The sequence below is a fragment of the Planococcus citri genome, chromosome 4 (genome assembly GCF_950023065.1).
Source record: "Planococcus citri chromosome 4, ihPlaCitr1.1, whole genome shotgun sequence".
NCBI lineage: Eukaryota > Metazoa > Arthropoda > Insecta > Hemiptera > Pseudococcidae > Planococcus > Planococcus citri.
Genome location: NC_088680.1, coordinates 50,538,439 through 50,565,479, shown reverse-complemented (window position 1 = coordinate 50,565,479; position 27,041 = coordinate 50,538,439). Strand labels below are relative to the sequence as shown.

General features: G+C 32.3%; 1 protein-coding gene across 6 annotated transcripts in view; it reads right to left on the bottom strand.

Annotated features, from left to right (window-relative positions):
* Positions 1 to 27,041, bottom strand: part of LOC135843149 (synaptosomal-associated protein 25) — a 69,653-nt gene that overhangs the window by 10,276 nt on the left and 32,336 nt on the right. For 3 of the 6 annotated variants that reach the window (XM_065360913.1, XM_065360916.1, XM_065360914.1), the window contains 2 exons: positions 9,816 to 9,857; positions 6,223 to 6,271 (listed from right to left, as the gene is read on the bottom strand). In XM_065360913.1, coding sequence (XP_065216985.1) covers positions 6,223 to 6,271; positions 9,816 to 9,857 — 91 coding nt within the window. Of the gene's footprint in view, positions 1 to 316; positions 366 to 862; positions 912 to 6,222; positions 6,272 to 9,815; positions 9,858 to 27,041 lie in introns of all 6 variants that reach the window. The other 3 variants (XM_065360918.1, XM_065360917.1, XM_065360915.1) reach the window with 3 other exon arrangements.

Genomic DNA, 27,041 nt, shown 5'->3' with positions numbered 1-27,041 from the left:
AAAAGATTTTTTGAGAAATTCAAGGTTGGGTACAGAAGGAAAGAACAAAAATCCTAACGCGGAGATAGAGGAGATGCCTGTTCTTATGATAGTCATTTTTCAATATCATCATTTATCTAAAGTTTTCTCCTAATCCAACTTACAATTCTCGAAGCTTGACATCCACTCACCAGACATCATATTCAAAAGACAACCTCCTACACACAACCCTACGTCAATTTATGCACCAATTCAGACAACGATTTTAGAATTTATTTTTAAAAAAACTACCTAAAAAACTGTACGACAATACAGAACAAAAACAAAGACGTCTTACCGCCTTGTTCGTCCAACATGACTAGCGTCTTCACTCCGACCTGATGACTCTATAAAAAGAAAAAATAATATGCAAAAAATCAGCTATAGCCATGCCACCTGACATGAATAAGGCCCCTCTTTTAATCACTCCAGTCGGCATACACCATAGTACGTATAAGCTAAAGAAGGGTGCAAAAAGCCACTAAACAATTCAAAGGTGATCAAAAGCTCGAAGCGAGATTACCAAAAAAAAATAAAAATAAAATAAAAATAAAAACCAAAACCAATTAAAATACTTACCACCGGCAGTTAAAATGCAATTAAGTATAGGTACAGAAAGGTTAAATAATACACACACATAAAAAACACACACAACAAAAAACAGAGCAGAAAACATGCGTCCATAACCCTTTTTAATAAGAATTTGTTTCAAGTAATTATTTTAACCAAACCAAAGACTATGATAGCCGTTAGTACACCGTAGATAAGTTATATAAGAGGAAAAAAAAAGTAAGTATTAGTAAAATCCCCACATGCAAATGGACAAAACATAATAATTCCTTACCCCCTTGATCGTGTAACATTGATAGCGTTTTAGTTCCTGCGTCTTCGCTCTAAATAAATAGAAAAATCAAAATTTAAAATTCTCGTTTAAAGTACATAAAATGTAGGTATATTCGTTTTGCGTTATAAAAGTGTGATTTTCGGTGGTGATTTTTCGCGAATGTGCGTGATCGCGTTATCGATTTTACGAGTATTTTTTAAAATACAATTTTGTGGCTGATTTATTTTTTGCTTGTCGTTATGGTTATTATTTTTTTGTATATATCGAGTGATCGAGTGCTTTATAATAATAACAACACGTGTGTGGTATACAAATACTGTACTGTAATACGTACTAAATTATACTATGATTCAAAAAAGCTCGTATATGCTAAGTTTCTGTTTGCCTAAGAAGCTTTGTCAACTACTTATGATACGTTTTTACAAACTAATAACCTAGTTTTATATACCTATACACATGATTAATATTGCGTTAAGCGTCAATGTCTAGATAATTTCCTAAAAAAAAAATTGTAGTATGAACGAAATGATTGGTTTCTTTTTGATCAGTTTGAAATGAATCGTTTGCCAGAACCAAGGGATTTTCAAAGCAAACCCTGATAAAACAGTAGAATTAATTTTAAATCAAAATGAATCAATCGCGATTGACAACTTTATTGTAAGTGATTCAAATGAGTCACGGTTCGTTTATAGATGATTCGTTCGAGTGATGATGAATAAAAATCGATCATTCGCGAACGATTTGGTCGAATAGTCATTGATTTGGTCGTTCGGGTACGATTCTTTAAAATGTTGGATCATTCGTTCAAATGAATCGTTCGCGAACGATTTTTCGAAATATTGAATAATTCGTTCAAATGAATCGTTCGCGAACGATTCTTCGAAATATTGAATCATTCGTCTGAATTACCCGTTCGCGAACGATTCATTGAAAAATTGAATCATTCATCTGAATTAATCGTTCGCGAACGATTCTTCCAAATATCGAATCATCCGTCCAAATAAATTGTCTTTAAACGAATCTTCAAAATATTGAATTTTTTGGAACTAATTCGTTCACAAACGATTCTTTGAAATATCGAATCATTCGTTCAAATTAATCATGTGCGAACGATTCCAATGAACAAATATGATTTGAAAAGAATAGTATATTATGCAACTAGGGAGATAATGTGATCTCCCCAGTTCCATAAAATATTTTACGTTTTTTAGGGAGAGAATCGCTAATTTGTCCGCCGAGCGATTAGCGAGCGGGAGATAATGTAGTAGATTATCTCCCTAGAAACGTAAATAAATTTACATTTCAAGGGTAGATTCACGAACGAACGATTCATCAGATACCGAAATGAATCATTCTGGAATAAATGATTCGTTGTTCAAATGAATCATTCGCGAACGAAAAAACGCGAATTATATAGATTGATTGAATTGTTCGCGAAATGATGAATTACCAGTCACACAAATCATTCATGAACGAATTGACCATAATTCGAGCGAATCGTTCACGAACGAATAATTCATTCAGTGCTGAAATGAATCACTTACGTAGATGTGAGTGTGAACAGTTGATTCTTAATTTCAACAGATCATTCGCAAGAAACAGAATCGTTACAACTGTTTCAACAAATCATTCGCGAACGACTGAATCATTTTTCGAAAGAATCATTCCCAAACGTCAGAATCATTTAATTTTTCGAATAACCTAATGAAAATCTTTTTCGAGCCCATTCCCATACCTTACTACCGAACGACTGAGGAATTTTTATAAGGTACGTGAATCATTCACGAACGACATCACACACGAGTGCGATTCAAAACCTGCACGAAACATTGAAAATAAAACACGGTTAAAAAATTTTCATTAAGAATCGCATCAATATTCGCGTCGTTGGATTTTAACCAACCAACCAAGCAGCCATGAAGCCGTCCCGCGGCACTCCTCTAAGGGTGAGTGGAAAGCCTATACACGATACCCGAACCCGACCCGACCCGTAGTCGAGAAATATTTTGCAACGTAATTAATTAAATTCGCGCCGCGTTCGTCGAGAATATATAGCGCTTGCAGGCGAACAAACTTAATAATTGAAAAAGGCATCACTCAAATAAGAAAACTTTCATCACATCCAGCTAATTTTTACCAACTATCGGAAATTTCAATTATCAAACTTCTTGAAATACAAGTGCTAGGGGTCGAGGACGAGAGACAGGGGAAGCTTTGTTTTTGGCGCGAGCGGCGAACCATAAGGTATATAGTACAGTTGTCTCGCATAGTCGCAGCATTTCGTTCATACTACATTTAAAACGACAATGTGTTCCACTCGAGTGCTCTGCTATTATCTGCTTGGTAAATAATTCGAATTCCGAGTAAGAAGACCGTATACAGAAAAAAATTTAAGAACAAAAAACAAAATTACAAAAACTATATAGGACTACCTAATTCTCTGCAAGAATACGCCTAATACTCCTCTTCTTTTTGCTTTATTTTTCTATAGGAATTGGGAACCTTGCTATAAAGGAGAGGATTTCGGGTTCTATAGCGTTATAGGAAACATATCGTATGAAAAATGCGTGTGTTCTGAGATGTTCTGGTATATTATACAATGTATTGAAAAAAAAATAATATACATGTTAAAAAATTAGGTACGCATGTAATAAAAAAAAATCAAACTACCAACAATTCGAAATATTTTAGACATTCCCATCCCACCCTTTGGAAAAATCCATAATATGAGTCGATGAGTCGATCATCAATCTAGTCCTTTCTGTAATTCACACATAAGGGAGAGATTATTATTTGAATATAAGACACGTTTTGCCTTTACAAAGGCATCATTTTATATACACCTTTGAAGTACTAAAAGAACTTAACGATAGTTGGAAAAATTACTCAAATTCGCTACCAAAAGATAAAGAACATGCAATTAGATCTACCAAAGGCTATGCTGTGTTTCGTCGAATCAAATTACAGACACGAGTATCACGTTCATCGAACGTTTATACAGAAATTGTGCACGTGAAGTCTCATGGTGATCGTTGGCAAGTAAACGGTCCATAAGAAAGAATCAAATTTTGATGGCTTAAAATATTCATTCAGAAGGCGCGAACTCGATCATTCAATCATTTTCTAGACACATGGGCAAAATATTCATCACCAAAGGTCACCTTTTTCATTTCAAAATACAAATTTAATTACCTAGCTACCCTTTCTGTTCGGTACTACAGAAAAAGCCCAATCAGTCAAAATAACTTTCGGCTGAATGAAATAAGGACATTCCAACACACCTAAAACTTTCAATCTACATACAAGGTGTCCAAAAAATCTCAAAATACATTCAGCTCGAGAATTCATTTTTTGAAATCAGTGATCCATTCCCCCAACTCCTCCTCCCAAACTCGGTATGCCACAAAAAAATAATACACACGAAGAAATGGACAAATTTTCCAGCTAAAAAATTATTTTTATCGCCATCAGAGTGAAAAATTCTATCAGAAATACTCAAGAGTAAATTGTAAAATATGTGGGAAAAAACGTCGATCAAAACAAGTTTTTTGGTTTTTTACTTTTTACAAAAAAATCGGAAACAGAATGAGAACCACTGAACCAGTTTCAAATATCAATATTCGCTAAAACTGCTTCAAAATGCACCAGCACCAGCACCACTTTGACAAAAAATCAAAGGGCCCATTTAAACAAATTTCTCAATAAAAAAAAAGTTGTGAAAATTTTTGGGACACCCTGTGTACAAGTCTTAAACGTCGAACAGACAAAATTGAGTAAGCTTATCATACAAAACACAACTTGGTTGAAATTCGTCAGGTTCCACTCACAATACATCAACTCAATTTTTCGAATTTCTCCAGAAAAAAAACATGTTCTGAGATTTTTGGGACACCCTGTACACACGTCCAAAATTGCAAAAGGGTCAAAATTGAGAAATTTTTCATCATAAAAAACACACCTCGGTTGAAATTCGTGATCACTTTCCACTCACAAGTAATTTGGACGAGCAGAACTTTCGGATCATACTGTAGAAAAGACAGGGTGCACAACTCGTATCATTCCAACTTCCAACCATAGTCGTGTGACATATCAAATTCGAATGAAATTCAGCGCTGAATTCGAAACTACCGTTGAAAAATAATTTTACCCACGCTCTTTCACAATTTCGTCCAATTTACCTACACCATGTTGATGAATTTTTCAACAACGGGGAAAAATCTCAATCAAACCCGTAATTTCGAGCTCTTACGCAATATTTTATTTGTAATGCATACGAAAACACAGCTATAGCCGAATCTAAACCATTAATATTTATAATACGCACTGTATGTGAATCGCACACGTTCATATACGACCGTATTTTCAACCCTCTTTAAACCCAATTCGAACGTGCATTTTTGGTGTACACGTACGTAACATGGGTGTTCCGGTGTATATTGATGTGTTGTATACGTTTCATGCTATTATACGAAAAATTTTACTAAAATGAAAATTTTTATGTAACCTGAAATGGATACTCGAGCTTGCGATGGATATAAGAAAGAAAAAAAAATAACTACTTAAAAATTCTATTACGTATTGCAAGTGAAAGAAAAAAAAAAGTAATTTGGTGCATAGTTCGAATATGAAAAAATAATCTCAAAAATTCTCATTAATTTACACAATAATATGCGTAGAACTGCGAATTGAAAGTAAAAAAATAAGAATAAAACGAAAAAATTGAGAAATCATAAAAAAAGCAAAATTCTTGGAGGTAAATAGTCTGGCTAATTTATTCTAATTGAATATAATCATTCGTATACAAATAAATAATTATTCTACGAACATATTCAACATTTCGGGAACAAGGAGATATACTAAATGTGTGAGAGAAATTTCACTGGAAATATGGTAGATAATTTTGAATCGAGATAAATCGCTCAACTATACCTAAGTAACAAGACCATAATAATTCGGGATCCTACGAAGTAGGTATAAATACTTTCGCAGGTTGTACATACAATATGAAAAACACGTGAAAATTTTCACAGTCCTGTTTCAGGTTACATAGGACATATTAATTGCCCTTTATTTTGTACATTATGTATGTATTTACAATACATAAAACAAAACCAACAAAAAAATTACAGGTACGATCGTTTGGAAAAAAATTTCTCAAATTTTTATCACAGAAGATAGAAAAAAAAACAAAAATAAAACTTATGTTAATGTGTGTGCGAATGTTATTATGGTTATGTTACTTATGTGGTTGTGTACGTGAAACTCGGATAAAGGTAATGTAGCAGGTATAACAGGATTAAAGGAAAGGATTACACGGTAAAACGAAAACGTAAAAAGGACTCAAGATAAAATTAACTCACCTCCCTGGTCATCCAGGGCAACCAAAGTGCGAATACCGGCTTCTTTGCTCTAAGCACGCAGCAAGAAAACACAAGACAGAAATGACAATTTCTTTAATTTTCTTTCTTTTGTATTATTTTATTGCGTTTTTAAGACCGTCAACAACCATAAAAATCGGATGACTTTTATTTTTTTCCAGATTTAGATAGGTATGTACTTTACTTTCGTTTTTTTTTTTTTTAGCTTTTCTTTTTCTATACAAAGAATTATAAGAATCCCAAGCAGATGTAAACAGACTGTGTTTGGTGCTATTTTATAACACAGCTAAAAACAATATACAATATTTATTTTCAACGGTTTTTTCTGTTTCGAGTATTCTTGGGTGTTTGAAAATTAAGGTGCTTAATCAGCTCTTTGAAGCGTTTACTTTTTCCAGCATTTAACTCGATCGAAATCTCTCTCCGTGTTTCTTTTTCTTTTTTTTTCATCGCCAAAGAACTGAGTAAGAACCTTAATATATTTGTATGATGTGTTATCGCCTTTTTTTTTCGTCATCAAAAACGTAGGTAGATACGTATATTTCTCTTTTGCGAAATTGTTTCAAAAAAAATAATAAATAAAAACAATTGAAAGGCAACATCAACACATATCATGCAATTAACATTTACAATAATACCACTCCGCAATAAAATATCTAGCGAATCTGTACACTATTCAACATAAATAACGTAATAACGAGCGAATATAAACGAATTTTCCCATTTCAAAGAAATACCTAATTTTGATCGAAAAGGTCGAAAGAATCATTTGCCATTCATATTCTCTCGTTTGAGTATTATTATCTATTCGTTAATTTCTAGAAAGTAAATCTAGATTTGTATTTATAATTATTAATCGTCGTGTAAAATAGACGTCACGTTAATTGTGCGAACTAATTATTTTTTTCCTCCTGAGAAAAGGTCAAGAGGTGAATTTTAAATTGAGAGTATTTTTCATTTTTCCCTCGCCCCTTCACCCAGGAAGTTCAAATACGTCTACAAATTTATCAATTGCCCAGGCACGGAAAGTTTTGGTATAAGAACTCAAAATTGGTGAAAAATCCCCCCTCTCTCCTCCGAAAAAAATAGGTAGTAAATCTATCAAGTTTTGCTGTTGACAGCTTTTTACCTTTTTGGTATTATTGTTAGATAAAATTCCGTTTCCAAAAATGCGTTCACTTTTAAAAATGTACCATTCAATGTTTAGATCATTTTTTGAATTACAATTTTTAAAAAAAATCTATTCGTAGCCCTTTCAATTTGCAAGTTGTGCAAAAAACTCGAATCATGTAAAAAAAGGGGCGAAGTCTCCTCTGCAAGGAAAACTTCAAACTTGATGATCAAAATGTCACTGATAGGAGCCTTTTTAACTGCCAACTGGCTCCCTCTGATTTAAATGAAACCAAGCTGGGTCGAAAGAGCATGTCCTAAAACCCCCGTAATCAAAGTTTTGGACCATGAAGTTCATTTTTGGATTTTTGGCGAATTTTTAAAAATCCAAAAAAAAATTTCAATGGCACTTTTTCAACTTTCTCATGAAATGAAATTTTTTGGAGAAAAGTGAACCAATGTGAATAATTCTTCCGATTCAACTTCCAAACATCAAAATCCAGCAGTTTTGAGCTATTCTGGAGCCTCCAGCGATTTCTCAATTTTCTACAAAAAAATTCAAATTGATCGAGAAAGGCCAAAAATGAACTTCAGCACCTATAACCTTGGTCGAGATTTACTTGACACCCTATTGACTATTTTAGATGGTTATCACGAAATTCCAGGAGCACTAGTTCAAAATTGAATTTTTGATCAATTTGTAAATTCCAGAATGCCAGAAAAAAAATCAAATTTTCGAGGAAAGTAAAAAACGAGCAGTTTTTTCGTTGAAATATTACCTGTTGAAAGGGTTTAGGAGCCAAAGTTCATTTTTGACCGTTCCACAGGCGATTTGAAAATTTTGGAGAAATTTGTACAACTCACTGGAGGCTCCAAAGAGGTCAAATTGCGATCATTTTCGAGTCGGGTGATCGTGTAGATACACCAGACGATATCTTGCCGAAAAACTTGCTCGTTCTATGAAAATTTACTCAATCATTTTTTCACATGATTATTTTGGAACTTACAAATTGGTCAAAAATTCACTTTTTAACTGGCACATGTGGAATTTCGCAATTACCACTTAAAACGGTCGAAAGGGTGCCCAATCAGCACCAACTCAAGTTACAAGTTCTAAAGTTCATTCTTAGCCCCTCTAGAGCGATTTGAAATTTTTTGGAGAAAATTGAAAAATCGTTGGTGGCTCCAGAATGGCTCCAAATCATGTATGTAACTGTTGATGTGTGGGAGTTAAATTGAAGAAATCATACACATTGGTTCACTTTGCTCAAAAAAATTTAATTTCACGAAAAAGTTTAAAAATTGCGCTAAGAACAACTTTTTAAAATTGTTTACACTTTCAAAAATTCGCTAAAAATCCAAAAATGAACTTCAAGAGCCAAAATTTTGGTTACGAGGGTTTTAGGACATGCTCCTTTGATCAAGCTTAACTTTATTCAAATCGAAACGTGTCAGTTCAAAAAGTTCACTTGTAAGATTACAGGTGATTTTCTGAAAGTAGCCAAAAATTTACAGTGATTTACCAAATACGATTTTTTTTCAATTTTTGAAAATTATGCTACATTTTAAAATAATCCAGTGAATTTTTTCTGTACATTTCAATCTGCAATTTTTAACCCATCCATCTTCCAAAATGATAACTATAGGTAACATTGAAAATTAATTTTTCCTACGAGGGGCGAGGGAAGGAAGAAGTCAAACATTCGTTAGATAGAACATAGTACTCCACCTCTGAAACACCTTGTTGATGCAATACAAGTTGCCTATTCCCATCGAACAAGGAATGAGATCTTTTCAGAATGACTTTACCACTAAATTAATTTCTCATGTTCAGAACACAAAAGAGAAAACGGAATAGTTTACGACTGGCGTTATTTTGAGATACCCCAAAAAGCTGATTCACCGAGCGATATACGGTACGTTTTGAATTAAACCCCTATTTATATATTTTTTTCACGACACAAAAACATACTTTTGTCACAATGTCTTTTTCTTTATAGTATCTTTTTTCTGCTCATTTTTACGAAGCTATATTATATCGACTCGAGTCGCACTTGAAATAACGACCTATTTTATAATACGTGTACGTCACAAAACACGGCGATATTTCAACCGTAACTCGCTATATAGCAATAAAATGTCGTAATTTCGATGATTTTTCAACTTCGTATCACGTTTTGACGTTCAAATTGTGGGGAAAAAATGTCGATATATTGAGCCAAAAATAAAATTCGTAAAGGCCCGAATCGACACTTGAAAATTTTTCACCAATAAAACCAAAACTCGAGCGATTGAAAATCATCGAAATTATACCTAAATTATTCGCTAGTAAACGTAAAGAATAAAGTATGAGTAGGTATACTTAGGAAATGGTACTTGAAAAATACCATTCAGACTTATCGTGTAAAATAAAACTAAAAGGTAACATCAGAGAAGAAGACGAAATTATATTCTAAATGCCTTACCTCTTCGCATAATGCTAACATACGTCGGGTACTTTCCAATGACTGAAAAAATGAAAAAAAAAGACAAATTAATAAGATATATATTACGTATACATACGAGTACATGTGTAATATTACTTGTAGGAAGGTATAATATGTAAAATACAACACCGTGTAATTTACAACCCTTAAGTATCTTATTTATGTAACAAGTTGACTGATTATACCATTCAAACGACCTGTAGGTATCGATTTTCTATTCAATTTCAAACCGCTCATATTAGTGAGTAGATTTACACAATAATTTAGGAAACAATTTTGTAAAAAATTACGCAGAATTTGCCAACCTAATGTACTACAAAAAATGACGAACGTCGAACGAGGAGGCTTTTATCGTGCTTTTAAAATATCGTTCTATTTCCAACGTGATACGGATCAAATAATACAAAATCGTGTCATCGCGTCGAACATGAAAAAGGTTAGGGAAATTCGACGTCGAATAATTAATAGCTTTTTAACCCGGGCTAGTAAAAATCGCGGACAATTACGCTGGGTCAGGTTTGCCAACTTTCTTGGAAGTGTGTTTTTTTTAAAAAAAACAAAACACCATCGTGTATATTGATAGCTTGATACTAATTACAATGACATCAGATCTTTAAGAGTACCGTTCACACACATGATTTCATGTTCATGTGAATCACGCTCTTGGTAGGTTAGTAATTAGATAGGGTTTTTTCTTTTCCATTTTTTCAGCGAAATATTTACCAAACCCTTTTTTTAAAACAGATACCTTCTTCAACGTAATTATACAAACGAACATATACGAGCATTGATAAAAACTCATAATACACAGTAGTATCACTGAATTCATTAACAGCTGTTCCTATACGTCTACGGTATACTCGGATAGAATATTAGTAACGTAAAAAGTAAACAATAACACTCGTGCATTAGACTAATTGTATGTAATGCTCTACGTAGAGGTATTCATTACGTCAGACACCTCTCGCATTATGTTTAACGTATGGAAATAACGGTTCAAAAAATCGAAACTATTTTATAAAAGATGGTTTATCGAATCGAAGGTCAAAACGAAATCAATTCATATTTTCAGTCATTTTTCACGTCATTTTCAAAAAAAAAGAGAAATATTAAAAATCGAAACAAATAATTCTTGAGAAAATTTCACTTCTGAGAGACGCGAAGAGCATAACTTGAAGATAGAAGAAGACGTATGAAAAAAATTAAGAATGGAAAATTTGCTTGAAAAGTTGACAATTCTGTTTAAAAAAAAATAACAAAAATTGCTCAAAAAATTTTTAAATAAAAAAAAGTTACTGTTAAGTATGATAGAAATCCAATTGAAATCATTTCAAATTTTAAAAAAATACGAAGGTAAATTCTAATAAGTCATACTGCATTGAAATAATGAAATGAAATAGTACCTAAAAATGAATTGAATTGTCCTTTTTTGCTTCTCGAAAGGAAAATTTTTTGGTCATATTTTTGGATAACACGTGAAAAAATTACGCATTTCAATCAAATTTTTAAAAAAATGTTCAAACTTTTGGACAGTTCGACATTTTTTAGATCTATTTTTGTGATTGAAATTTTTTTGAGTTTCATATTTTTCTCAATGTTCAATAGAAAATGCTATATTTTTCGAACTTTTCAGCAAGATACAATATTACTTAAACATTTTTTTTCTTAGTAGGTAGGTACGTAGTTGTTCTATGCTTTAAAATTTTTAAAAAACATTTTCGATTATTTGCGATAATTTTACAGAACATCAAAAAATGTGAGATCACAGGAAGAATATTAAAAGACACTGCAGAACGATTTTCTCCAAGTTGCAGCAGTTTCGACTAAATGATTTCATTTTTTCATTTTCTTTCACAGATATACATTTTAAAAAATTTGGTTACTTGATTTTCTATTTTTATTTTTGAAAAGAAAAAAAAAGGACAGAAAAAACACATACCAAGGTGTCTAATAAACAAGAGTACTCGTACGTGCTAAAGCAAGACAAATGTTTCAATTTGAGAAAAATAAGAGAGCACGGTTTAAATTCATTCATATCCAGAACTTTTGGGGTCAAAAAGAACTCGAAAAAATGAAAAAAAAATCGAAAATCCGAAAAAAAAGAATAGATGAAAAACACAATGAAAAATCAGAACATTATTAATAATGTTGCCAAAACAGTGAAGCTTTTATTTTAGTAATTTTGGAAAGCAAAAGCAAGATTTCTTACATTTTGTCAGACAATGTGATCTCTTTTTGGCAAATTTGGCAAAAAATAGAACTTTTCAAACAGCTGAGGAAGAAACTGTTTTTTTTTTCAAAGTTTTGGCAAAAAGCAGAAATTTCTTGACATTTGACAATTTTGGCTTTTTATGGCAATTTTGGCATCAAAATAAGACCTTTAACCAGCAATGAAAAGAAATCAATCCTTTTTGGATGTTTTGGTAAAAAGCAGAAATTTCTCAACAATTTTGGTAAAAGAAAAAACTGTCCTAGGTAGGTACCTTTTTTGAAATTTTGGCAAGAAATTTGACTTCAACAGAGTACCTCGATCTTGACAATTTTGGCAAAAATAAGATTTCCTGACAATTTTGACAAAGAAAAAAGAGAACCTTTTCTGGAAATTTCGGCAAGACTTTTTGACAATTTTGATAAAACATGATACCTTTGGCAAATTTGAAAAAAACAAAGTTTTGACAATTTTGGTAGAACATTGAACTTGCGTGACAATTTAAGCAAAAAAAGGGACTTTTTGGAATTTTTAGAAGAACATAACTATGACCTTTTTTTTATAGCAACTTTGGCAAAAAAAAACTGAAACTTTTAGGCAATTTTTAAAAAAAACATAGGACTTCTCAGGCAATTAGGGCAAAAATCAGGATAACTGCATAGGTATTACAAAAAAATAGATAGCACGCTTCAATTTTTAAATTTTCAGGGTGTCTACCAAAATTTAATTTTCAAAAATAGCGACTTTTCGCGACTTTTCGCGACTTTTTTTCAGTTAAAAGTACCCCCCCTCCAAAAAAAAAATTTCCAACGAAAAAATGTTTTTTTCAACAGTTCCCACACCCAATTTTTCAACAAAAAAAAATGGGATTTTTCAATAGTTCCCATGTAACATGAAAAAAAAATTTATGAAGAAAACTTCATTTTATTTCGCGACCTTTTTTCGCGACTTTTTTTCAGTACCCCCCCCCCCCAATTTCCCAACGAAAAAAATTGGGTTCTAATAAAGTTCGCACTTATTGGGTGGTGGGAGGGTGAGGAGGTTTGGACAACTTTCAATAGTTTCCATGTGACATAAATAGTCATCCAAATTTTTGAGCTTTTCTTTTTCCTTTTCCATCTACTTAACTTTCTTCAGTTCTAAAATTTCAATTACTGCGATTGTTCTTTTTCTAGTCATTTCAACCACTAATTTTTCTTTTTGTTTAAGCGAGAAGTTCATTCTTTCACTTTAATACTTTGAAAGTTAAATGATATTTTTTCAGAAATTTCGATGTGCAAAAAGAAAAGAAAATTAAACAAGCCCGAGCGAAGCGAGGGCAAAAGCTTTTGAAAATTTGGGCCCTTTTTTTGTCGGACCCTCCAGAATGAGCGAGTCCGGGATAAACTCTCCTCTTTTCCCTCTCTCGACGGTCCTGCTACTCCAACAATCTAACAATAATTTCCAAAAGATTACAATAGGTATTTCTAAAAATTACACATACATGGTCCGTACGAACCGAGCCAACTGAGGGCAAAAGCACTGATAAAACGAAAATTCACGATTCTCCAGAAGTGAAAAAATATCATTTTTGATGTGAGAAGTCAATTTTTCTATCATCAAGAATCAACTTTTGGTTAAAGAAAATAAAATAATATGCCCGAGCGAAGCGAGGGCGAAAGCTTTTGAAACTTTGAATTTTTATGATTATTTAAAATGCTAATTTGGCAGTAGCATTAACATTGAATAATAATACGAAAAGTTTTTAAAATTTGAAGTTTGGACAATTTATAGCGACTTTTTGGTATTTTTGGAGAAAATCGCGACCTTTTAGCGACTTTAGCGACCTATTTTCAAAATCGCGACTTTTCGCGACTTTTTACGCTATAGCGACCTGGTAGACACCCTGATTTTGTGGACGGGTATGAGCCCCTTCTCTCGGGTTTCGCATTGAATAATATAGAGAAATGTAAAATAATATTCATCTCAGACTACTCGTACATACAAACAGGCTAATGAAAAAGAAAATATTCTATAATGAAAAAAATAAACCACGCTCTGCAATAAAGAAAAACATGTTCTTTAAAACTCTTTTCATTTATTTTTTTTTCGGAAGGCTTGTTTTCTTCTTCAACAATTGACTTTCTTGTAATCAAAAAATTGAAAAATGCTGTTCTCTTTATTTTTTTGGAGGTTCTTCGGGTTTTTCAAAAACATCAAAAGAAACATGTGTTACAATAAAAATATTGTCTTATAGCATTATTTTTCAAATAAATAAAAAAAAACATCATGCTTTCAATTTGATTGCTGTAGGTACTTTTAAATTGTGAAGTTGCTAGTTACATTTTTAAAATATCAAAGATCTTATCACTTTGTTTTTGTTTTGTTTTTTTTTTGCGGACCAAACTTTGAATTTCGTTTTACTAAGGATTGAAAGAAAGGAGAAAATATTATTTTCAAAAAGTGAAAAGTCTGAAAAAATTTTCAAAATGTCATTTGAAAAATCCCAAAACATTCAATCACTTGTTTTGTGTAAAAATACAGATTCATAGTAGGTACCTAGGGACAGCAATTTTACGAAAAAAAAAAAAACAGAAATTATGATTTGGCAATTTTTTTAGCAATTTTAATACTGAATTCACACAAAGAAAATATTCCTTTTGTTGCATTTTTTCATAAACTTTTCATTCATGCTTCATTGGGCTCAATATCTTTGAATAATTTTACAAAATGTGGCAATTTTTTAGAAATCATACCAAATATTTTCGAAGGGTAGGTAGGTGCATTTTTCAAGGAAAAGTTTCCTTATTGACTATTCTCTTGATCATTGATCAATTTTGATTTCAGGTATTCCCTTTTTCAAAACAAAGACCAACATGTTCGAAGGGGCAACGGTTAATTAATCGAACCGAGCAATCAATTTTTCATTTTTGAAATATTCCAATAGAGAAAATTCAACTCTGAAATCTATAAAAAATTCAAAACACCGAATTCGTATCATTACACCGACTCCATCAGCCTTTATCGTCATTCCACAATGACTGCTCCGATCATTAAAACACCATCGTCATCGTCACGGTCACATTTCCAATACGCGGATAAAAACACCCTCCAATCTTACGCACACCGGAACCGAATCATATCCGGCTAAAGCTGCCCTATCAATGGAAATTCTCTCGTATATCGGTGTAGGTATATTATAAAAATAAAAACCCACTCATCAATCATTTGGCGAGTAAAAATTAACGAATGAAAGCTTTTAAAAGCCGCGCCAAAAGTTAACATCCATATAACGGGTAATAACTCGGTCACAGCACCGACTATATTTCATGACTCATAAGGCTTAAAAATTTCGCCAAAATAATCTCGCCCTATCAAATACCATAAAACTTTACGTCAATACAATAAACCGTAATTTTTCATTTTCTGCAGTAATAAAGGCAGCGAAACCAACCAAGTATATGTGAACTTTAGACGATACGAAAACGTGAATTCGCCTTACGCCAAGAAGAATTCTTAAAAACCGACGAGATTTTATCCTTTTTCAAATGCTCGTGCAAAAAAATGGATAAATTGACATTTTGTCGCCACTTCCGTATATAAAGTACATACACGAGAATACGATATGCAATCAATACATAAACATCGAATTTCTCCTAGCGTTTTGTTTCCATTGGTTAATTCGACTCTAAATAAATCTCGGCACTTGAAAAAAAAGGACCTTTTTCTGTACAGGATCAAGTCCGATATTCCAAACGTATAAGGTATTTTTTTGCTGCAGCTTTTTTCCGGTTTCGATATATACGAAGAAGGAAAAATAATATCTGAATCATTTTCAACGGGTCATTTATTTTCAATCCGAACCGTTGAAAAAATAAAGGTCCTGTGGAAATCTATCGAGCGTGAACTTATCAAATCGTGAGACAGATTTTAAAATTACAGGGTAGGTAATACTCGTACTCGAGTATATTTTCAATGCGAGAAAAAAAAATATTCTCTAAAGTACTCGAAATTCGTATCGGTAAGGCTTTTACATAAAAAAAAACAACGAAGTCTAGTAACCGAGAATCATCTAGAAATCGATAACCACTAAAAAGGGTACTTGAGAAAATAATTGTTTACGTCGAAATACAACGCGTAATTAAATTTTACAACCATTTAAATCCGATTTACCATATTAATTATTCGGTCGAGCCAGCCCCGAAAGGATTAATTTTTAAGAAAAAATTTCGCTCGTTAAACAGTTTGGAAGGCACCTTTTCGACGTATCCATTTTGAAATTAATCCCTAAATTAAATATTTACCGCGTCTCTAAGTATAATCGACAAGTGTTAGCGGAAAAACAAATAAACGTGAATTTTCTTTACGAAATGTTTATCGAACGATCGTCTAAACACGATACGCGTAAGTAATTTATATTCATCAGTTCATCACCGGTTGATTTACTCGTAGTAAGTCAAAATATAACAATCTTTCATCAATTAGAAAAATACTCGTTCTTCGAGACCTACATAGAAAAAGAAGACGATTAATTAATGAAAATCGAACCAATTTCTTTTCGATTTCAATTTCAAAGTCGACGTAATTTTTTTTGAAAGAAATGGATAAAAAAAACAACTTATTACTAAGTATCGAGAAAAAGCGTTAAGGTGAATGGAAAAGCCAAGAATTCGACAAAAGGATAATTTTAATCTCGTTAGTCGTCTCATTAGTGGAATTACGCTACGATGAAAAAATATTTACTTCATATTTTTTCTTTTCCCTTTTCTCATATTCTTCGAGAGGATTTAATGTGTTACTGCAGAACGAACGTTAAAATATCAATTAATTACTTTTACTCGAGAAAACCCCCAACGAAACGAACGAAATGGATTTTTTTTTTTGCCAAAGTACGAACTTTAATTATCGATTATAATTTATTCTACGAGACTAACAATTTCGAAATTTCTTACCAAGGTAAAACCTTAAACCTTTCCTTTACCCTTAGGAAAATTTCTCACCCACGGTGTGACCTTTTCAGCTGGCGACTTCGTAGTTTTGAGAAGAATAAAATTCAACATTTTATCGAAGTAGGTAAGACTTAATCCAGCTTTATCCAATTCAAGGACTTTGATTCATTCTTCATTGTGTAGAGCTACCTATAAGACATTTCGTTTTTCCTTCGCCCTACAATCCTACATGGTATTAATTTCACGTCTCGACACTCTTACGTCAAACTAATCGAAATTTTACTTTCATCTCACCTTACTGAAAACTACGGGCGTAAGGTATTTTCATGTTCGGGAAATTCAAAATTTTTTCAATTTTCAGAAGAAAGAGGAAAAGCGGGGAGGAGGAGTGCAGATATGTATTTTTAATCATTGGTCTTCGTTTCTTTTTCAAATTTTCCAATTATTAATTGCTAAAAAAAATTTCCACGTTCATGTTTTGAAAAAATTCTCATCGATTTTAATTCAACGAGAAGTAAGACATTATGTATGTACATATTTAATTTTTTTATTATGATGGAGAGGAATGAGTTGACGTTTTTCTTGGTCATTTGTCAACTTTTTGAAGAGAACTGAAAAAAGAGCAAAGTTATTTTAAAATTCTGAATGTTTAAAAAGGGGAGGAAAAACACGACTTTTTAGAAATTTTGACAAAAATGGAACAAATTCAATAAAATTAGGCTAAGAAAACTGTTAGACACCACTGTAATTAAAATATAGATTTCTTGATAATTAAAAAAAAAAATCAACAGGATATTTCCATCCACTCCCCCACTTCAAAGGTATCCTTGTTCAGCCTAATGCAGATTTTTATGCATACCAGAAATTTCGAAAAACAATGCATATAAAACATGTACATATTTAATTTGGCCAAAATGAATTTGCAGGAACTTGAAATATCTCAGTAAATCGAGTAAAAAAATATTTGAAATGAACCATTTCATAAGAAAAATTGAATAAAAATAGTTTCAACTTTTCCCCTCAAATATTGAAACATTTTTTCATTTTTATTTGGGGGCGGGGATCAAAAACTGTTTTTGAAAGTAGATTTTGGTAAAATTTGGAAAATATGCACAAACACAAGAAAAATGGAGGAAATATGTCGAAATGCGCACTTTAAAGGTCTAAAATATGTCATTCGTATGCGTTTTAACCCAAAATATGCAAAATAAAATCGGACTCAATAAGCTCGAAAAATTACGAATCGCAAAGATAAACTTGATAAGCAGAAGCACAATCATCTTATGGGGGAAAAATGCAAAACATGAAAATCTGCACTTTATATACCGGTATATCCTACTGGAGAGATGGAAAAGATTTCGAATTTTACACAAGTGCTTAACCAAATAAAAAAAGTCAATAAAATTCGATATTTGTAAGTCAGAAAAATAAAAATGCATAAATGAAATAGTTAAAAGAGTTTCAAAAACATCAACTTGAAAAAGAAAAAGAATTTTTTCAAATGCTGAATAAAAAATCCAGAACTTTTTCCAATCAATTTTTCATTTTTACAGCAATTTTGTCAAAATGCATAATTTTTCAGAGCTTTTGACGGTTTAAGATCTGACACTCTAGATTATACCTTTTTTCAATTTTTTCAAGTAAAATAATTTAAAAATTTTGATGTTTTGTCCGTTTTTTTCGATTTTTTTCAAAATAATTTTGTAAAAATTTTGAATGACACTCATTTTATGATGCCAATCTTTCCCTTCCACGTTTATTTCATCTTGATTAGGAAAAAGTTAGGCACTTTTGATGAGAAAAATTCGGGTGTCGAATAGATTTTGAAAAAAATCATGTAATCAACAATTTACTCATATTTCTCCATAAAAGTGGAAAATTTTAAGGTCAATAATCCCCCTCCAATGTTTCCCCAGGACTCATAGTTTGTCATGAAAATTTGAATTTTCAAAAGTTTTTTCGTCACTAAAAAAATTAATTTTTGAGATAAAACCGAGGCTCTTCCTACTAAAGAAAACAAAGAGAAACAAAATTGTCTCATAATTTTTCTCTAGAAAAGACTCTATTTTCAAAATAGATCCATTTTTCATGAAGAATATTTTAAACAATCAACAATTCGAGTTGAATTTTAATTTTTCTCTAGAAAAGACTATTTTCAAAATAGATCCATTTTTCATGAAGAATATTTTAAACAATCAACAATTCGAGTTGAATTTGTCAATATTTGCTACATAACACTTTAAGAACAAAGTTACTCAGAAAAATTATAAACCATCACTTTGGAGGCAGAAAATTCTACACTCCACAACTTTGTTTCTCTTGGATTTTTTTTTAGTACTCTATAAAAATAATTTTTTTAAAAAGGGTCAAGAATGTCAAGATTTATAAAAAAATTTTTCATCACAAAAAATGAAATATTTCTTGGTTGGTATAAAAAAAAAAAAGAAAAACTAAACCGGAGAGCAATATTTTGAAATTTGGCCCCACATTTTTGGCAATTTTTTTCCATGAATAGTACTCAAATACGAGGAACAACCTCTCTAATTAAGATGAAAAAATTTAATTCATGCTAATGAGAGGTTCAGAGGACAATAATATTGAAAGATTTTTACCTGAAAAAAATAAAATTTGTAATTGGTTAGGTAGTAGATTTCTTCTCGAATTTCTCAAATTTTCTTTTCTGTGAGTAAACTTTTAATTTTTCGTTCGTTAATCATGTGTCAATCAATATGACATGGATTAAAAATAACGATTTTTTAAAGAACATTGAAATTAAATGAATCGATCAAGAAATTATTTCTTTCTCCGTTTCAAAAAAAAAAAGGAAAAAAAAAAGGAGCTCAAAACATAAACCCCAAAAAAATATGTAAAAGAGGTAACAACTTTCAATTCAAAGAAAGACTAATTTCAATCAAACTGCATTCAAATGCATTCAAACCTGCATACAATTTTCAGGCCACCTCTTCAATAAAAATCAATCCACCTACTTCACGAATAATTTTATCGGTTTTCGAACAAAAGATTGACTTTACAAAATTATACACCCTCAAGGATAAGAACTTTCGCCAAAAATTTCCAACTAGAAAGAAACTTTTCGCTTCCCTTTCATTGAACGATTCAACCACGTAGCTATTAAAATACACCAAACTTCCACAATCAAATTTCTCAACTAAATATGTACGTACCTTCAAAATTCAAATTTTCGAATCCTCTCTCAACTTACACGTATATAGGTTTTAAACGAATCACACGAGTTTAAAATCCGATTCAAATCACGTATAATATAAGTAAATATAACTTCATCTTCGACATCACGTAGTATAGCCTTCTATCGCACGAGGACTCGCTATATAAAAGCGAAATCTTCAAAACCACTAATTTTAACATTTTTGCTCAACACGAGCGTGATAAATTATACCGCAAAATCTAATACGAGAATAAAGAGGTTTGGTTTTAAACTCAGTATTCCTTGGAAAAATGGCTCGTCGTTGATAAGTAATAAAGGAATCAACTGCAACGTTTACTTTAAAACTTCGAGGTCGACTTTAACGTAATTGGGCAAAATTCTCCATCATATCAGGTTAGAAAAGGCTACCTCTTAACAACAAGCGATTCATTCGAGGAAAAAAAATGAAGAAAATAAATTTTAATTTCTCAAAATTATTAGGCTCAAACACTCGAGGAAATTCATCTCCACACCTACTTGAATGTTTTCGAAAAATAAAACCCACTTCAAGTGGTGTTTATACTAAGCTTGTTTCGAAATTACATATTTCACCTACTACTCGCGTTTTCTTCCTGTGAAAGGGTATTAAGAAGCATCTCAATCTATACAAACGTTTGAAAGATTAACGTTGATTATTTTCGTGTATTTTTTTCTCTCGTCTACTCCGTTCTCAAACGAGGTAAATTAATCCGGGCAATTTTTTGGCTACGAATTTTCCTACACTTGTAAAATGAAAAACGACACGAACGCTCGTAGGCGTGTATATAAGATCAAAAGGTGAGACAAATAATCCCATCTTAGAAAACCTTTTTTTCTCTCTGTGACGTAACACCGAATTGTTATTTTTTCCGTTTTATTTTCCAACTTTCTTCAAACTCGAAAAAGAACCAAAAAAAACAAGCAGATTTATCACAAGGTATAAAGACAAAAAGAAGAAAAAAAAAACAAGCGACGCCTTTGAGAAATCAAAACGTGGCCGATAGCTTTAAAAAGATGCATCGTCGGTCGTCGACCAGTTGAAAATACCCGAGAATATTTTTGTAAAACAAAAAAAAAGTCAATTTCTCTCCAAGTATCCTGCAGGATTCGTAACCGTTGAGGTGAAAAATTCACGAGTCATCAATTCGGGTAAACATTACCTACATTTACTTCATAGAACGCTTTTTACGAAAACAAACATAACTACCCTATTTATACAAGATGTACCAGTATACCTAACTCGTTTTTATTCGCTGCACGATGAAAATATGGTACATTTGATAGGTAATTTCATCCATTAAGCTGGCAACAAAACTTACATTGTAGATAAAATAAAAATGATGAATAAAACAACAACAACAAAGCAGCTGTAATCCGCGTCCATCGGCGGTAAGCATCGCCTCCTCTGGTGTTAGGAGCCAGACATAGGTTATACTCGTATTTTGCATACAACAGAACCACTCGCATCATCCTCGTACTATCCGCTTTTCATCCCTTAACCCTGTACCTCGCTTCGAACCTCCCTATCCGCCGTATTATCGATCGAGTTTCCTTCGCTTTTCCAACTTTTCCTATTGTGGTTCATTTTACACCTCTCCTCAGCACGTCTACGACCTTCAGTCACTCTTTCGAAATATAGAGTAGGTATTCCTAGCTCTCTGTGCGTGTAGTGTGCTATATATACGCGAGACTTCTTGCTCGGTACCCGCTTTAGGTCCCCCTGGTTCCCCCTTCGTTTTTCTTTTTAGGCTGCACAATCCTACCGTACGTCAGAATGGTACACTCTCTACTCTGGTACACACGACACAGCCAACTCTAAGCTACGATACGAGTACGAGTACTATATTTATACATACTATACAGCCAAGCCGTTTTCAGCCTTTTCGTCCCCCTTTAATGCGCTTTTACGTGGCCGTTGTTACCAGGCGGCGGTATAATTTCGCGTAATCATATCCCATTTCAGCTTAACCGCCGGTTTCAAAACAAACCATGACGTCACGAATTTAAACGACAACGTACAATACGTTTACGTATAATACAATGTACATTGTATATAGTACCACAAGTTATTATATATGTGCAAACAGGGCCAAATAAAACGTGTTGCATGATCGTTCTACTACCAATGTACTACACTACTAATAATACGAGTAATTTTTCATTTTCTTAAGTACATCCTAAAAAAAAAAAAAAAAAACATCGATGGTACAACAATTGGCTCGTAACTTCGAGAGCGTCGTTTTATTAAATTTTCAACGTAAAATGAATGATGAGTTATATGCTCCCATATCTTGGAATGAAATTTTAATTTTCCAAGATTGCATTTTCTAAATCCTGCGGAATACCGCGAGCCAAAAACTTGCGTAATTTCTGCAGGTAAATAACGTGAGAATCTTTTCTGTTCATATTACGAACGCTGTGGTGAGTTTTGACTGAATTTTGTGGGCTGTTGGTGGGTAAATTTAAGACTTTAATAACGATTAAGCACAAAGATAAGACGTCGAAATTAGGAAAAAATAATAAAATGAATTTGGCAATAGATTATGGCGAGAAAGGAGGGAGAGGATCTTCGGTTATCTGAACAGCATTGGCAGGTACAATACAGCACGTAAAAATTCTTGGGGCAAAAACAGAACGCATTTCCAATTTTTGAGCCGGAAATTTTTTTGGGGGATTTTTTCAAAAACTGTAAAATCCACAATTTTTGGAGTGTTCAGAATGGCTGAAAACCTATCAATTGATTTAGAAAATAAAAAATGAGCTTTTAAATAATTTTAATTTCAAAATTTTGGGTTTTTAGGGAGCTTTTAAAAATGATTCAAGAAAATGCCATTTCATCTATGCTTTTCTGAAGTAAAAAATAATATTTTTGACTTCCTAAATCGATTGATTGTGGTTTTAAGCCGTTCTAAACACTCCAAAAAATTGTGGACTTTACAACTTTTGAAACCCCCTCCCTCAATGCTCGAAAGTTGATTAAATAAAACTTCAGAAATGGGATAAGATGCCAACTAAATTAAAAAGATCAAAAATTCATCAAAATTCAAAAACTGAAGTTCAGTGTTAGGTACCCCAAGTACTGTATCGTGATGTATTTTTAGATTCTGTCTAATTTTTTTTTTTTTGGGGGTGGGGGTGAGAGAAGATGAAGTTTCACAAAATTTCTACCCAGCCAACTAGAACAATTGTTTGGTTTGAGATACATGTACTTTTGTCTTATAGTTAGTTATATTTTTATGCATGTTATATGATTGTGAGGGGAATTGGAGAGAGAGGATGCGATATTTTTTAACAACTGAATCCTACAGACTAAACTTTTTTTTATTGGAACACAAACTCATTGTTTCAAAATTAGCCCTCCTACCTCCCCCCCCCCCGCTAAAAACAGTTCTATGGGATTGTTCTTGATGATAAAATGAAACTTGAGCAAGCTTTTTTTTTTATCAAAACTTACAAAAGTTCCATTTTTGCCAAACTTGTCAAAAATTTCATTTTTTGCCAAAATAGTCAAAATGTACTGATTTTTTTTCTAAAATTGTAAAAAAATTTCATTCTTCGTCAAAATTGTTAAAAAGTCTTTATTTTTGCCAATTGCTAAAAAAAATTCCTGCTTTTTCGCTCAAATATTCAAAAAGTACTAATTTTGGCCTTTGCTGTCCAAAAAGTCCTGTTTTTTTTTTTTCAAAATTGTCAAATAAATAATCTTGTTTTTCGACAAAATCACCAAAAGTCTCCATTTTCGTCAAAAAAGAGGTCTGTTTTTAGCCAATGGCCAAAAAGTCATTCTTTGCCAAAATTGGTAAAAATTGATAGTTTTTTTTGTCAACATTGTCAAAAGGTTCCGTTTTCTACAAAAATGGAAAGAAAATTTTTTTGTCAGAACTGTCATAAAAAGTGCTGTTTTCTGCCAAAATTGCAAGTTTTGCTTTTTTTCATATCCTCAATCCAGAACTTGAGAAAAAACCTGTTGACTTTTCAACATTATGTCAGACTTTTTAAAACTCGGAAAAAAGATTGTTGATTTTCTGATATTTATGTAAGACTTTCAAAAACATGGAATCTTATGATTTTCTGACGTTGTCTGACTTTGGGAAAAAAAACTCAATGAATTAGGTACCTACTAAAATTGTAACTATCGAACTTTCAAAACTGAATAAATTGAGTTAACTTGAGCAAAAAACATATCCATGATTTAAAATTTTCTTTGGAGAGGAGACTTTACAGTAATTTTTCCAAGTTCTCTTCGAAAATGAAAACATTCTGACTTTTAAAAATTCTGGCTTGAATTTTCGAGCCCATTTGGATTTAAAATTTCTCCGTATGAGGTTGAAACCAATTTCGACAGTTGAAGAATTGACCCCAATATCACAAGTTTAGCATTTCAAGTCGATTAGAAAAAATGAATCGTCGATCGGAAGTCATAGCTTCAAAAAAATAAATCAAAAATCTCAAATTTTGAAAAAATTTTCAGAATTATTGTATATTTTTGCAAAAAATTATAATTCAGAGTTTCCCCTACCACGAAAAGTCAACCCAACGAATCGATTGAACCGGACCCTCAAGCGGATCTGCAGCCTCCAGCAAGTTGACGATTCTCAAGCATACTAGAAATCGTATATGAATTGACTACAAAAATTGGTGATTTCTTTTTATTGATATCTCGTCGATTATTTGAGTTCTAAATTTTTCAAAGAGGGAAGGATCAGGAAATTTTCATAATTGAATTTAAATTTATTTTGTGGACTTTGAGTCTTTAATATAAATTCATTAAAAAGTAGTTGGGAAAGATAGAAAATTTCAAAGAAAACCCCTATGATTTACTGAAGATAAAAATTCAAAATATTTTAAAGATTTGTGAATACTACGCAAAGGTGTGAAAATTTTCTCGATGAGAATTTCAAATTTTTAGTGCAAAGCTGTGATTATAGTAAAAGTGTGTTTTTTTTTACTTTGGATTAATCTTTTGATTCGGTAAAGAGACAAAGTAGGCAAAATACGAAAATGATTTTCATACAGGAAGCCGAAATGCGAATAAATTAAAGCCAGTTTCTTCGACTTTTCAAATTATACTCGACGAAACGAGCCCTTATCTCGTCTAATTTAGTTCGCGTATTCGAGAAATAAAATAAATAAAACGCATCGTAGTCTACGATAATACCAAACACGTGATACTTTCACGCCGCCGTGAAATTTCCTACAAATTCATCCAAGCAGGAAAAATATTTTAACATGGTGGATTTGCCTGAAATAATCCACACAACGTTACTCGAAACTGGCAAAATAATATTTCATCCGATGAAATTCGTCAATCTCGTAATCCCGCAAAAAGAACTATTCTTCTCCGTTTTCCCCCTTTCTTCACTTTTCCCTTACGTTTCTCATCTTAAGGCGAAATATTAATGCGAAAATTTATTCTTAACAATTTAAAGAAAAAAAAAATCTACCCACTCTTTCGAAACGTCGAGCGTTTAAAAAAAGTACTCGTACACTGGGAAGTTTTCAATTCTCCTGCAGCTAAAAGCTAAACACGACGCGGTGGCGTTAAAATTAGCAGACGAGAGAGAAAAAGGATCAAGGTTGAATTTTTTTCCTGTGTAAGAATTTGACGGTGTTTAGAGAGGTGAATAGAGCGAAATGACACGTTTATTTGGCATTCGTTAGCGAACGATCTCCGAAATGCCAATGAATATGAAATAAAATTTTTAGAAAGTTGCGAAATCGCGCCTTATTGGAAAAAATTGTTTATTCTTTTTACGTCGTTATCGTCAAGATGGCCGGCGAGAAAGAAAATTAATGCGGTCCATTAAGGGCAATAAAGAAACGACGGAATCTAAATTAAAATACCGACAGCCGAGGAGCCGTTGCGAAGCTGGAAAAATTTGTAAATAAATACAATAAAAGCGTATACTTTTTTAAGGCGCTGAAAACTTGACGTGAAACTTTGACGTAGTTTTTTTCTTTGTTATCCTCCAAACAAATGGAACAAATGAATAATTTATGCTACGACGAATTTCTTCATGATACATTGAAATAAAGCTCCGGTTACTTTATCGCGAGTAGGTATACGAAAAAAGGAAAGAAAATCGAAAGGTTTTCTTCGTGCTTTTTTTCATCGAAATTGACCATCTCGTCCAGAAAGATTCGGATATAGGGTGAAGAAAAAACCTCGCGTCGTCAGATTATATAAAAATCTAACGCATTGTAAATACACGCACGAACGAACGGATTTCTAAATAAAAAACCCCTATACACTTTGCCTATTTTACGCTTTCATCGACCATTATATAAACAGAATTTTCTTTTTTGAGACCGATACATCTATGATATAGTCTACCTTACATCAGTGCCCTGTATTTCTACGAACACGAGAAGAATAACTTTTTCCGAATCAACGCAAAAGCATGCTGGAATTTCGTCGGCCAAGATTTACTGTATCTACCGAGGTCGGCCTACATCGACGGTCACAAAAATACGTAATAAAAAGCTACCCTATATATATCTACCATGTGCTTCGCAACCTTCAAAGATACATACTTTCACTCGGTAGCTTTTCTACATATTCTAGCGGATAGAAAATTTCATCCGTAGAGCTAGACGTCCGGAAATTAAATTGCAGAATGTTATCAGCTATGAAATGATTTTGAAAATTTCAACGCTATGTTGCTAAAAGAGTACTTCTTCTTTTGCACAGAGCTGAATAATTAATGAGTTGAAAAAACGTGATTTGGTATATTTTTTTGATAATGTCTGGCTCGAGAAAATTTCAAGAAAAAATTGACGAACAAAATAAATGTTAACGATAGTTATTCATCTCAAAATTAAAAAAAAAAATATTCAAGTAAAATTCAAAATTTTACATAATT